General features: G+C 41.2%; 1 protein-coding gene across 2 annotated transcripts in view; it reads left to right on the top strand.

The window, feature by feature from the left end:
- RIPOR2 (RHO family interacting cell polarization regulator 2) overlaps positions 1–13,040 on the top strand; it is a 219,586-nt gene that overhangs the window by 97,477 nt on the left and 109,069 nt on the right. Inside the window, exon 1 of one of the 2 annotated variants that reach the window (XM_049105881.1) lies at positions 6,502–6,852. The exons of the other annotated variant lie outside the window; for it this stretch is intronic. Within the exon in view, the coding sequence (XP_048961838.1) occupies positions 6,792–6,852 (61 nt within the window). The 5' untranslated portion in view covers positions 6,502–6,791. Of the gene's footprint in view, positions 1–6,501; positions 6,853–13,040 lie in introns of those variants that run through there. 2 annotated transcript variants of the gene reach the window in all.

Below are 13,040 nucleotides of genomic sequence, written 5' to 3'. Positions count from 1 at the left end.
TTTGATTCCAGCCACTCCTCACAGTTTCAGTTCCTCTCTCCTACTTGGTTCTCCTTTCTGTTTATGGACATTTTACCCCTAATTATTTCAGATTCGTTTCCCTGCTCTGAATTTTTTGTATCTAAAAATCAAAAACATTTTCTATAGGGACTGGGAAATTCTCCAGAAGTAGAGACAGAGAAAGGACTGTGAAGCTCATCCTCTATTGGAAGGAAAGCCCACCTTGGACAATGCCATGACCCCACTAGTATAGTTTCCTCCTTTAAGCACTTCACAGATGGAAATTTCTTTTTCAAAAGAGTGAGCCCTGCAAACAGTGTTTAAAATTAATAAATAAACAGTGGATCATTATAAACTAAATTATCATACCACAAAATAATAATATTGTGTTGGGTTTTATATGTTCAGCACAACATTTGCCCAGTCACTTATACATTTACTTAAATGTTAATCACTGTGCTAGAAATATAGTAGACATTTATAATTGTTTTTCAAATGGATAGATGGATGGATGAGTAATGGAATGAATGAATGAATGAACGAATGAATGACCACAGGAGCCGGTGAGTAAAGTTCCTCAAAGCATGGACTAGGACTTGCATGTCTTTGAAATATGAACACCTAAGATAGCACAAAATGTGTACCAACTATTCAGAGTAGTACAAAAGCTTTGCCAAGTTCCTGTGCCTTTGACCTTGATGAGGTTCTATTGTTAGACTTAGCCCAGATTGCCACAGTCTTTGCAGGAAATACTTGGCTCATACTGGCCCATCCTTACTTTTGTTCTCTACCCCAGATCCGATAATCAGAGTTGTTTGCCTCAGTCACTGAAAAAGGAAGGGAGTCACTGACCGGACTCCTTTGGTTCCGTTCCACACTCCCTTCTTAGGAGTTAGTCAAACTACTCCCTATAACCTACACCCCTTTAACTCCCCCTCACTGGCTGCCTAGCTGTGTGCACGGAGTTTCCCTAGCCTTGGTCTTTGTATTCTAGTGCAGATTTGAAGAGGCTTGGAATAGGCCTCCCAAAAATATGCCACGTTGGCATTAGGGTTATTTTTAGCTGATGGCAATTGAGGAGCAGCAGACACAGGAGAGCTCTCTGCCCTCTCTCTTCCTGCCTAAAAGCAGGGCAAGCATTCCCCTTTTGCAAAGGTTTGTTCTCTCCCACCATGAGGAGAAGAATGACTCTTCATCACTGAAACCACTGTTATCTTCGGAGACAGTGAGATGAGCACACATAACAGATGTTAAACAGTCCTTATTGATCACAAACATCCTAGTCCCCTCCCCCAACTTTACCGCCTCTAGAAGCCCAGACTTTCCCTTTTTTTGTGCATAGTCTCAAGATCTACAGCTTATTGCTCTTCGTTAAAATGAGTCAACCACTTTTCTAGAATTTCGACTTCTTTTCTGCGAAGCCCCTCTGCATGTAGAAATGTTAATAAAATGTGTACACCCTTCCTCCTGTTAATCTGTCTTGTGTCCATTTAAGTCACAGGTCCCAGTTAAAGACCTAAAAGGATAGAGGAAAAGGGTTTTTTTTTTTCTCCCCTATAGATTCTAGGATAAAGTCCCAAGTAAAGATTTTTGCCCTCTTATGTTCAATTCACACTTGAGCTTTCTGCTATTCATTTCATCATTGTTACTCATTTAAAAAATGCAAATTGATCAATGACTTTCTGGCAATGTCCTAGGAGACTAGAGATACAAAGCTTAAGGAGAAACATACTCTGCCCTTGAGGAGGGAAGGACAGGGGTGAAATGGGTACACAGATAGGTGGACCTAGGGAGTAGGACAAGCATTTCCACCTGGGATGTCAGAGAAGGCTTCGTGAAGGTAGTAGCCCTTAGATCAAGCTCTGAAAGATGAGTGGATGTATCCTAAGTTGGGAAGACAAAGAGAGGGAAGGGAGCCTTGGAAGGAAAGGTTTGGAGTATTTACAGCAGGGGAGCTGCAAATAGCTCTGCCCTGCCTTGTGTTTTACACGTATGAGAGACATGTAATATGCTGAGGGTAAAGCTGGAGCTTGAGTCAGATCTTGGCTCCACCATGGGATGCATGAGCCTGGGTGGGTCATTTTACTTCTTGGGCCTGAAAGTAAAATGAAGATGATAATACCAATTTCACAGGGCTGGGGTGAGAATTAAATGAATCAATGTACTTAGAACTATGCCTGGCATTATAGAAGTGTTAGCTGTTAATTATATATTTTCTCCACTTTGTCTACTTTTGGCATTTATATAAATAGGATAATACTATTTATATTTTTTGAGCTATTTTAGTCAACACTGTTTTTTCTTTTTTTAGATTTTTAAATTTATTTTAGAGAGGCGGAGGAGGGGCAGAGGGAGAGAGAAAATCTCAAATAGACCCCATCCCCCACTCTGAGCATAGAGCCCAACATGGGGCTTAATCCCAACCCTGAGACCATGACCTGAGCTAAAATCAAGAGCCAAATGCTAAACCGACTGAGACATCCAGGTGCCCAAACACTGTGCTGTTGAAATTTATTCATATTGTTACTTGCCTCTGTAGTTTACTAGTTTTCTAGTAGCTAGCTAGTAGCTTCTAGTTTACTAGCTTAGCTAACACATCATGTGTATACACCTTATCTCTGTAAAATGAGTGTGAATTTTGGAGAGAAAGGACCATATTTTCTATATTTCTTGTTCTCAAAGTGTTCTCAGTGGCATTAGTGGTTTGGTGTTTTTGAGTCTGCTAGCTGTGTTTTTAGAATACCTAAATGGGAAAAGACAAGACTGAAGGGAACTTACCAACAGTTGTTGAGATTTTGTATAGAGCATTGACTGCTCATTCCCTATACCTACTGATGCTTCGATTAGAGAAATGGCCCCAAGCTGCCCTTTGGAAGATTTAAGTTGGAGAATTATGACTGGGTGCATTTAGTGTGCCCTGTGCTGTCAATTCCTTTACAGGAATTATCTTATGTAATCCTCACAACAGACCAAATGAGGAAGTGTATTAGTTTGTTAAGGCTGCTATAACAAAGGACCCTAAACTGGATGCCTTCAATAACCAAAATTTGTCATCTCTAAGTTCTTGAGGCTAGAAGTCTAAGGTGTCAGCAGGGTTGGTTCCTTCTGAAGGAGGTGAGGGGAATATGTTTCATGCCACTTCCATTGCTTCTGTGGTTTGTTGACAGTCTTTGGCATTCCTTGGCTTTAAGATTTCTGCCTTCATCTTCACATGATGTTCTCCCTGTGTGTGTGTGTCTCTGTGCAAATCCCCCTTTCTATAAGGACAATTCATATTGGAATTAAAGGCCCACCTGTTCATAACCAGTTACATCTGCAATGACCCTAATTCCAAACAACATCACATTCTCAGGTGCTGGGGTTAGAACCTCAACATATGAAATGAGGTAGGATGGGGGGAGACACAATTAAGCTCATAACAGGAAGATATTAAAAAAATAGGCATAGAGGGGCACCTGGGTGGCTCAGTTTGTTAAGCGTCTGCCCTCAACTTGGGTCATGATCTCAGGGTTCTGCTCTGAGGGGGCCTACTTCTTCCTCTCCCTTTGCTTGCAAATCCCCCTGCTTATGTTTTCTCTTTCTCTCTCTCTGTCAAATAAATAATTTTTTTTAAAAAAGGAAGAAAGAAAATAGGCCTAGAGGTATCATGCTAACTTGCTGGTATGGAAAGGCTGGGAGCCCCAGGGTTAACACGGTACCTGGTGACTCTGAGATGGGAGGAGATGGAAGTGGTACAGATCCCAGGAGCCAGTGGGATGCTGTGGTGACCCAGATCATCTGCAGTCACCCATAAAGCTATTTAGATGAGAGGTAACAGGGTGAGCGCTGGAGCTAGTTAAATGGGCCACTTGCCAGCTATGTGCTCTTAGGAGAAGTATTTAAGCTCTCAGAGTCCCATTGCTTCATCTGTGAGGGAATAGCATGTCCATGATTGAGCTGTGAAGTGTAAAGGGCATGGGGACAATGGATATGAAATGTAGTAACAGTCAAAACTGATACCCTCTGTTCCTCCCAGCCAGTGCGAACCCAGATTTCCTGCATTTGGGCCTGGTGTGTGTGTGTGTGTGTGTGTGTGTGTGTGTGTGTGTGTGTGATAAAAACAGATAACATAAGTTTTCCCTCATAATAATTTAACAACTTTTAAGCTCTGTTGACTGGGTGCACATTATTTTGCAGTAGATCTCTGGATCTTTCTCATTTGCATGACTGAGACTCTATACCCATCAAACAGCAGCTCCCATTCCCCCTCCCCTTGGCGTCTGGCAACCACATTTTTTTTTTGTTTCTATAAATTTGATTACGTTAGATACATCACAAAGGAATCATGCAGTATTTGTCTTTTTACAATTGGCTTATATCATTTAGAATCATGTCTTCAAGGTTCATCCATGTTGTAGCATGTGACTGGAGAAATAGATAGATGGATGGATAGATAGATAGATAGATAGATAGATAGATAGATATCATACTTTATCTATTCATCTGCCGGTGGACATTTAGCTTGCTACCACATCTTGCCTATCATGAATAATGCTGCAGTGAACATAGCAGAGCAAGTATCAATTCAAGATTCAGTTTTCAATTCTTCTGGATCTAAACCCAGAATTGGGATTGATACATCATATGGTCATTCTATTTTTAATTTTTTGAAGAATCCTCATACTGTATTCCATAGTGGCTGCACTATCTTACAATTCATTTTTTATTCATTTAATTGAAGTAATTAAGTACAACCCTTGACCAGAAAAGTCATTTGAGTGGGAATCAGGGTGGGGGATGGTGGTAGAGGGTCAGAAAGAAGGGAGATGCAGTACAGCTAGAGGAGGTGTCAGCTCCATCTGTCTGCCCCTCCATATTTCTCAAGTGGAAAAGAGGCGCTATTGACCTTTGGGGCTGGACAGTTCCTCTTCTTGGGCTGACGACAGGAACTCTCATTCATTGCTGGTGGGAATGCAAAATGGCACAGCCACTTTCGAAGACAATTTGGCAGCTTCCTACAAAATTTAACATATTCTTATCAGACCAACCAGCAGTTGTGCTTCCTGGTACTGACCCAATGGAATTGAAAATTATGTCCACCCAAATGCCTGTGCATAGATGTTTCTGGCAGGTTGATTTGTAATTGCCCAAACTGGAAGCAACTGAGATATCCTACAGTGGATGAATGGATAGAGAAACTGTGGTCCATACAAACAGTGGAATATTATTCAATACTAAAAAGAAATGATCTAAAAGGGCAGGAAAAAATGTAGAAGACATGTAAATGCATCTTACTAAGTGAAAGAAACCCATCTGAAAAGTTTATATTCTGTATTATTCCAACTACATGACATTCTGCAAAAGGCAAAACTATGGAGACAGTTTCAAAGATTAGCATTGCTAGGGAGTGGGTGGGAGGGAGGGAAGAAGAGAGAGCACAGAGGGTTTTTAGGGCAGCAAAACTGCTTCGTATAATACCGTAATGGTGGATACATGTCATTAACCATTTGTCAAAATCCACAGAGTGCACAACACGCAAGGCAAACCCTAAGGTAAACTCTGAGCTCTGAGTGGTTGCGATGTGCCAGCGTAGGTTCATTAGTCATAAATACACCTCTCTGATGGTGGATGCTGGGATTGGGGCTGGCGCTAATGGGAGAAGCTGTATGTGTGTACAGGCAGGGAGTATATGGGAAAATTGTTACTTCCTCTGAATTTTGCTGTGAACCTAAAACTGCTCTAAAAGATAAAGCCCATTAAAAATATATTTTCAAAAAACCTACTAATAAAGTTGCCAGAAGTCAACACTGGAAGCTAACAGCTCTTCACCATTATCATTATTTGCCTTTTCGAAGCTTCTGACCACCTGTGAGGTCTTTACAACACAACCGAGGGCTCTGGGAAACCCCCAGATGAAGCTGCAGTATCACTCAGAGATTGGTGTTTGAACAGCTATCTGGAGCTTAGAGCACTTTGGGTCATTCCCTATGGGGATGCCAGTCCCCATGCTACTGTGGAAGTTCCCTGGTTGGTGACTCCTCCCTCTGGGAGGAGCTGCCTTTGGCATTACACATTTTCTTCTTCCCACTTTGGTGATAGTCCAAAGACCCAGATGGAGTCAAAATTGCAAAATGGAAGCTGTTTGACCCAAACAAGTTATCTATGGCTTAACCATAGATTAACAAGCCAATAAGAACCAACACATGCGCTAGACTCTGTTTAAACATTGATAAAGCTGCATCCTCAAATGCAGTATGTTTGCAAAAAGACCACTATTACAGGGTGAAATAGAAGCTCAGTCCCCACCCCCACCCCACCCCAAATGCCTCTTTGGTGCAGCATAGTGGCTTGCTGTGCTTTTGGAGAAATTATCGTTGAAGCAAAACCAAGATAAGAGAAATGTGAACCGCCCCCCCACCCTCTTTCAACATTACCCATCCTGTTCAAATTCATAAGAAAGTTAAAAGCCCGCCTTCCTCTTTAAGAAAATATGAAAGTTGTGGCCTTGAAAGAATTCATTGCACTCAGACTTTAAGTGGTATCTGTGTTCAGGTCCAGCCAGATCTGCAGCCCCTTTCACCCCCAAAATTCTTTCTTCTCAGGGGTGAGAATTACCCCACATGAAATGCACTCTCCAAAAGCCTATTCGTATGAATGAAGCTGCTTTCCGAGGGCAGATGCAGATGAGGAAGCTGCCTCCCTGAGGGCTTTTGCAACCTGAGGCCCTGGGGAGAGGAAATTGCCCGGGGAGCACTGTTGTCAGTGGGGAACTGCTGCACCTCTGCTGTCACCCTCTGACTGCTCTCTCCAACATGCAGTATCTGGACCCGGAGGAGCTCCTGGGCGAGGAAGAGGATGATATTTTTGGTGAAGGTAAACATCTTTCTGGCAGGAACCATTCTGGTCTACTTTACTTAGCTTTGAAACTTGTGCCCAGCTTGGGTACCTTGAAAGCACCCAGTGGTTGTGGGTATCAATCTAGCCCCAAGGACTAGAAGGCAAAGTGGGAGACAAAGGAATGAATGGTTCCTCCAAATATCTTTTTTTTTAAGTCATGACTAGACAAATGTTTAGTTTAGGGTAGGAAATTAGTGCAAAATTATTCCCCTTGTCCCTCTTTGGTGCTCTCTTTTCTTTTCTTTTTTTTTTTTTTTTTGGTGCTCTCTTTTCTATCACATTAAGGGAAGCCTGCCATGGTGCTTGGCACACAGCAGAGCTGCTGGGGTAGCAGTTGGACAAACAGACCAGGGATGGTTCTCTATGATACCATATTGCTTTCATCTGCACTAGCTGCCTCTCCCCTTCTCCCTTTCCCTTTGGATCTTTTTATCTTCCTTGGATATGTTTGGCACCCCAATGTCCAGGCCCTCTCTGTTTCTTCCAGCTGGGATGCTAGCTTCTGATACCCACTGGCACCATGTGGTTCTCCCTTATTTTGCACAAGCAGATCTATAGGGTAGGATTTGGCTGTAGGGTTGTGATTTTCAGTGGCTAATCTAGTAACCTACAGATGTCTTGTGCAAATGCTGTCAATGAAATGGGACCATAGGCAAGAGAGCTTTTCTAGAACTTGAAGTTGTCTAAGTAAATGTTAATCTGGACTCAGGGACCTCATCAATTTGGTTGATTTCCACAAGAAACCATAGCTAGTAAGTTTTTGAAAACTCAATCAAGTAATTTTTTTTTAATGAGCAATAGTTAAATTGAGTGACTGCTCAAATAATACAAATCCAGTGAAGAAAAATTACAGAGTATAGCATGATAAGATGCCTTCACAACCTAAACATCTAGGGTATTACCATGACCAATGTTCCAATGTCTTTATATTATTTTGTTCTGGCCTCAGAAATATTTCAAAACTTCATAATGTGAAGTTTTATCATAACTGATCGGTTTTAAGAATACCTACTTGAGCTTCATGGGTGTTTGCCAAATTCTCAATCTGTTGCTTGACCTTGATGACAGGTATTTAGAGCCACTTGAAGTTTGACCTTAGATATTTACCCCCTCAGGACTTAAAAAAATGTTCACAGCTAGGAAGATAAGCCTAAATTGGACAATCTGGTGATTCTTCACCCAACCTCCAAAATACCCAGACCACCTTTCTTTCCCCCAAAGGGATTCTTTTGCTGCCTGACTATGGTGCTAAAGAGCGCTATCTATAGTCCAATGCTCCACACTATGTTTGATGTGTGACCTCACCCCCAGGAAGAGGTAAGACCTCAGAAAAGCAGGGCTGGGTAAATTCTAGGATCTCTCCCATGAGCATTCCTGATCATTAAGGTGATTATTTCAATCTCACTAGATATGGTGAAGAGTCAAGTTGGGAGTCAGACAAGATTCAGATTCAAATTCTTGTCTGCCTGGAACTACTTTTGTGACTTATACAAGTTACTTAACTTGCTCTGTTCTCTCAGCGCTGAAGTGGGACAGTAATACCCGTTGGGCTGTACAGATTGTCTTCACAATAGATTCATAATATTTGCATCGCACTCCACACATGCCATGCTTTATACTTTCTGGACTGAATTTCTCATTTAACTTAATCCCCAAAGATGAGAGAAAGAATCCCCAAAGTCCAATATCCAGTGTATTTTTATCTGGTTCTCTGAGTTATGGCTCCTGTTTGCCCTTTTCTGTGAGCACTTGTCTGGCTGGTGCTTCATTGAAGTAAGTGCTATTAGGGGTAGACAATCAAGAGCTTCAGCAGTAGAGTCCACACTGCTTGGGCTTTGCCACTTAAATCACTCTGTGATTGTGAGCAGGTTCCTTCATCATTCTGTGCCTCAGTTTGCTTACTTATAAAATGGAGTATAAACCTCACAGGCAGTGTGAAGATTAAATGTTGTTACCGGGAAGGGCTTAGAATGGTGCCTATAACATAGTAAGCACTCAATCAATACCAATTCCTACTACATAGTAACAAAAATGGGTTTATGGAGTAGAAAGTGATGCCCACGATTTTTTTTTACAGATTGGGTTAACCTAGTATATTCAAAATAGGACTTATTTACAGAACTTCAGCTTCGTTAAAAACTGATCAGAGGTACGATATGAAAATGCATCAGACGAGTTGCTAGCAGCTGGATCAGAGCACAGCCCCTGCCATTATATGGGTGTAGGGTCTGGGCAAGTCATGTCATCTCCTTGGGCTTCACCTTTCATCTAAAACAAGAGGGTTGATTACACAATTCTATAAGATTTTGTTTTTTAAAATTCCAGCATTCTATTACTTAATCTTCTCTGCACAGTGGCATAGATCTACCCAGAGGAATTCATGCTTGCTCTGTTTCATGCATGCTTTTGGCTCCCTTACCATGCCTAGGAAAGCAGAAAGCTTTTGGTACAATGCATTTTCTCTAACATAATGGAAGGAAAATGCCCAGGAGCTTTTTACTAAGGCAACCATATTTCCTTGCAAGGGACACATTTTTAAAGAACCCTTTCCCCCTAAGGGAATACAAATTTAGAATTTAGATCCATTTGCTTAAAAAAGTATATATAAGTTCATTTAGATTTATGGACCCCATAAAGATTTGGGGAGAAAAAAAATGAGTCATGCTCACAGTATTTTTTAACTGCCTTTCTGAGATCCTGTTTGTTTCAGCAATTGTTTTCTGTGGTTAAAGAAAATGTTATGGTTCATTAAGAAGCACTGGTGTGTAACTCTGTATTTGTTCTAGGGGAGAGTTGCAAATGGTTAGTGAGAGAGAGAAGCAGCCATCCACCTACTGTCCAGAAACCCCAATATTTATTCCCCCGCTCTCCATCCTCTCTCTTTCCCCCTCTCTCTCTCTCTGTCTCTTTCTCTCTTTCTATCTCTCACTCTCTCTCTCTCTCTCTCACACACACACACACACACACACACACAGAGCACCTCAGGTTTGGACAATAATAGTAAGGATAACTATAACAATTATGCTGGTGATCAGAATAATAAAACAAAAGAGTGTCATGTGCACCGGAGGCCCATAGCCAGCCTTCAGGAACAGAGCAGGGTCAGTTTGTGGGAGGAAACAGTTCCCCAGGTGGCGGTAGGTCGCTGGTTCAGCAGCTGAAAATGACTCCTTGGCACACAGTAAAGCAGCCACAAGTCACTGCCCCATTTTCAGCCCTGCTCAGTGATCTGCTGTCAAGTGCAACGGTTAGGATAATAATACACCACAAGTTCTGAGTGCAGAGTATTTCTCAGGCTCCTATATTCCCTGGACACTCACGAGCTTTGTAAGACCTTGCTTCTGGAAAGGCCACAGGAAATAGCAAAACTTTTGCCGGACCTTCAAATGTTCTCTGGAGCTGATATAGTGCAGCAAAGCATGAGAACACTTCTCCTGTCCTGGCATCATTGCGTCTATGCAAGCTGTTTTAACCTCCCCAAAGGAGGAAGCCCTCCAAGATGTGGATGAACTGGCTAACGGGAGAGCAATCAACCAGTAGTGCCCTTAGACCAGTAGATACTCAGGAAAAAAATACCACTTGCTTTGAACCAAACCTCTCTCATTTCCCCACACCAAGTAAATTAGCACGTTTCCCCTTAAAAAAGGAAGTTCAGTTGAGGAGAGTAAGAAAACTGCAAAAGATTTGTCAAAGAAAGAAAACCGAAGAACTATACGTAAAATAGATGCTCACTTTCTGTCTATACTGCTTATGAAGCCGAGGTAAATATTTTTCAATATGCAAACAATTATGCATTCTATTCTAATCTGGCATATTTTGACATTGTTTCCTGAATTATATTTGCCCTTTCCAAAATTAAAAGAAAGAAGAAAGGATGAAGAGATTAACAATAGGTACAAAACCAATAAATCCTAAAAGTTAAGTCACATCCTCTATGGAAAAAATGTTAAGAGAGAAAACAAGGGGGGCCTCGGTGGTTCAGTTGGTTAAGCAGCTGTCTTTGAGTCAGGTCATGATCTTGAGGTCCTGGGGTCAAGCCTAAATCAGGCTCTACACTCAGCAGAGAGTCTGCTTATCCCTCTGCCCCTCCCGCCATTCATGCTCACTCTCAAATAAATAAATAAAATAAAAAATATGCATCTTGGTTAGGTTGGAGCTTTTTATTTGACTATGCCACACTCATATCATATAAATATAATAATTGGTATAATAATTTATATAATATGTATATATCATATAAATATAATTAGCTATGTTGAACCTTTCTCCAAAAATCTATATCTAGAGTTCTCAAGTAGACCCAAGTAATAGGATTGGAAAATGGACAGGAAAAGGTTGCCCTAGTTTCCTGAGTTGAAAACAATTGGTCACTCTGCTTTCGTGATTTGCCAAGATTGCTTAGATCAGGTTTCAACCTTTGGAGTCCTGGATAAATGCTTTACTTGAAAGTTGTTTTCTCTATTTTATTTGTCACAGGTTATGGAGCAGACACAGACCTCCCCACAGTAATTCATGCCTCTGCGACCTATGTCTTGGATTATTGCAAAACATTCCCTTCCCATAGATATCTAGGAAGCTTTCTTTGACTGGTGCCAAAAAGATGGTGTCATTTCAGGGGCATAAACTAAAATAGCATATTGCACTAAAGCTATGTAGGCTGTTTTAACTACGAGTCCACCCCCCACCCCCCCACCCCCCCAGTTAATAGCCTGCGAGTGTAACCTCAGAGTGACCTATTTAGATCAGGCCAAAGCCAAAGGGGCCCACTAACAAATAAAACATTTTAAATGCTTATCTAATATCTTTATGAGCTGCCAGCCAAGTCTTTTTAGGAATAGCATAAGACACACTCAAGTATATCTTTCATAGGACATGAGGACTAAAAGTATAACCGTGCCCACTGTATGTGTGGCAAAAAAAAAAAAAAAAAAGTTTTTAAGTAGAAGAAATGTGTAGTTGTTATGACCAAAATAGAGAAACAAAATGTGATAGAATTGCCCTCCCTCCTTGATGGAAGTCCCTACACTTACTCAAGTCAGCATATGTATCAGAGATGTGGTTTCTCCAGTTAACTCTCCCTCACATGGTTTATTGTGCTTGGCAAGCGTCAGCTTATTCAACTTCTCATTTATTTTTGGATGGCTAAATTTTGCCTATTGATTGTTTGCCAAACAGCTGTGATGTTGAACAAAGATGTTTGTGATTTAGTAGCTTTCAGAAGAGGTTTTAGAGAAGGAAAAGGTAGTGGCTGAGTCAAATTGAAATGACTATTTCAACTACCAGAAGGATAAAGAGTTAGAGAAGAAGGAAAAAAAAAAACATAGTGACTGGTCCTAGCAAGTAAAATGGAGAAAAGAAAGTGAAACCAAAAATGCAGGTGCTGGTAGGATGGTTTTTTATTTTATTTTATTTTTTTAAGATTTTATTTATTTAAGAGACAGCACAGAGGGAGAGGGAGAAGCAGACTCCTTGCTGAGCAGGGAGCCCAATGTGGTGCTCAAAATCCTGTGACCCTGAGATCATGACCTGACTCGAAGGAAGATGCTTAACCGACTGAGCCACCCAGGCACCCCAGTGCTACTGGGATATTGGACACACTCAGTATGTTCTACGCTATCCTGGGGGCTGGCTTCTGGGGAGCCTGAGATGTGGATGAACCTGGCTGACTGGGAGGGTGATGATTCTATAGTATGTGTCCACCCTGGAATGAGGGAGGGATCTGATGATAATCTAGAGTGTTTGATCCTCATTGGTAGACACACCAGGTCATTAAAGCTGAAAAACCACTTTGTGCTGTGTAGACAGAATGTATCTCATTGGGCATCTAGAATTTCCCTTCCAGAAAGAACAATCTACTTGATCATTTTTAGATATTTTTAAGAGGAAGATTTTGACCTACACTAGGATAGCAAAGGGCGAGTATAATGGTTAGTTTTACTCCAGAAGGCAAATTAATAATAATTTATAGTACCATCACTCTCACGTGGACTTTCCACATCTTACACTTTTTTGTGCTTTACCTCACTGTACAAATAAATGCTTCAGGCAGAAGACCTGTAAAGATCAATGATGGAAACAATTTGAGAGAGAAAAAAAACCACTGTGTCAACTTTGTAAAGATTGTCAGTAATAGATAACCTGACAAACAGAGAAAAAGATCTGGT

The sequence above is a fragment of the Canis lupus genome, chromosome 35 (assembly GCF_003254725.2).
Source record: "Canis lupus dingo isolate Sandy chromosome 35, ASM325472v2, whole genome shotgun sequence".
NCBI classification, from domain to species: domain Eukaryota; kingdom Metazoa; phylum Chordata; class Mammalia; order Carnivora; family Canidae; genus Canis; species Canis lupus.
Note: the sequence above shows the minus strand (reverse complement) of the source record. Positions and strands in the feature narration are given on the sequence as shown.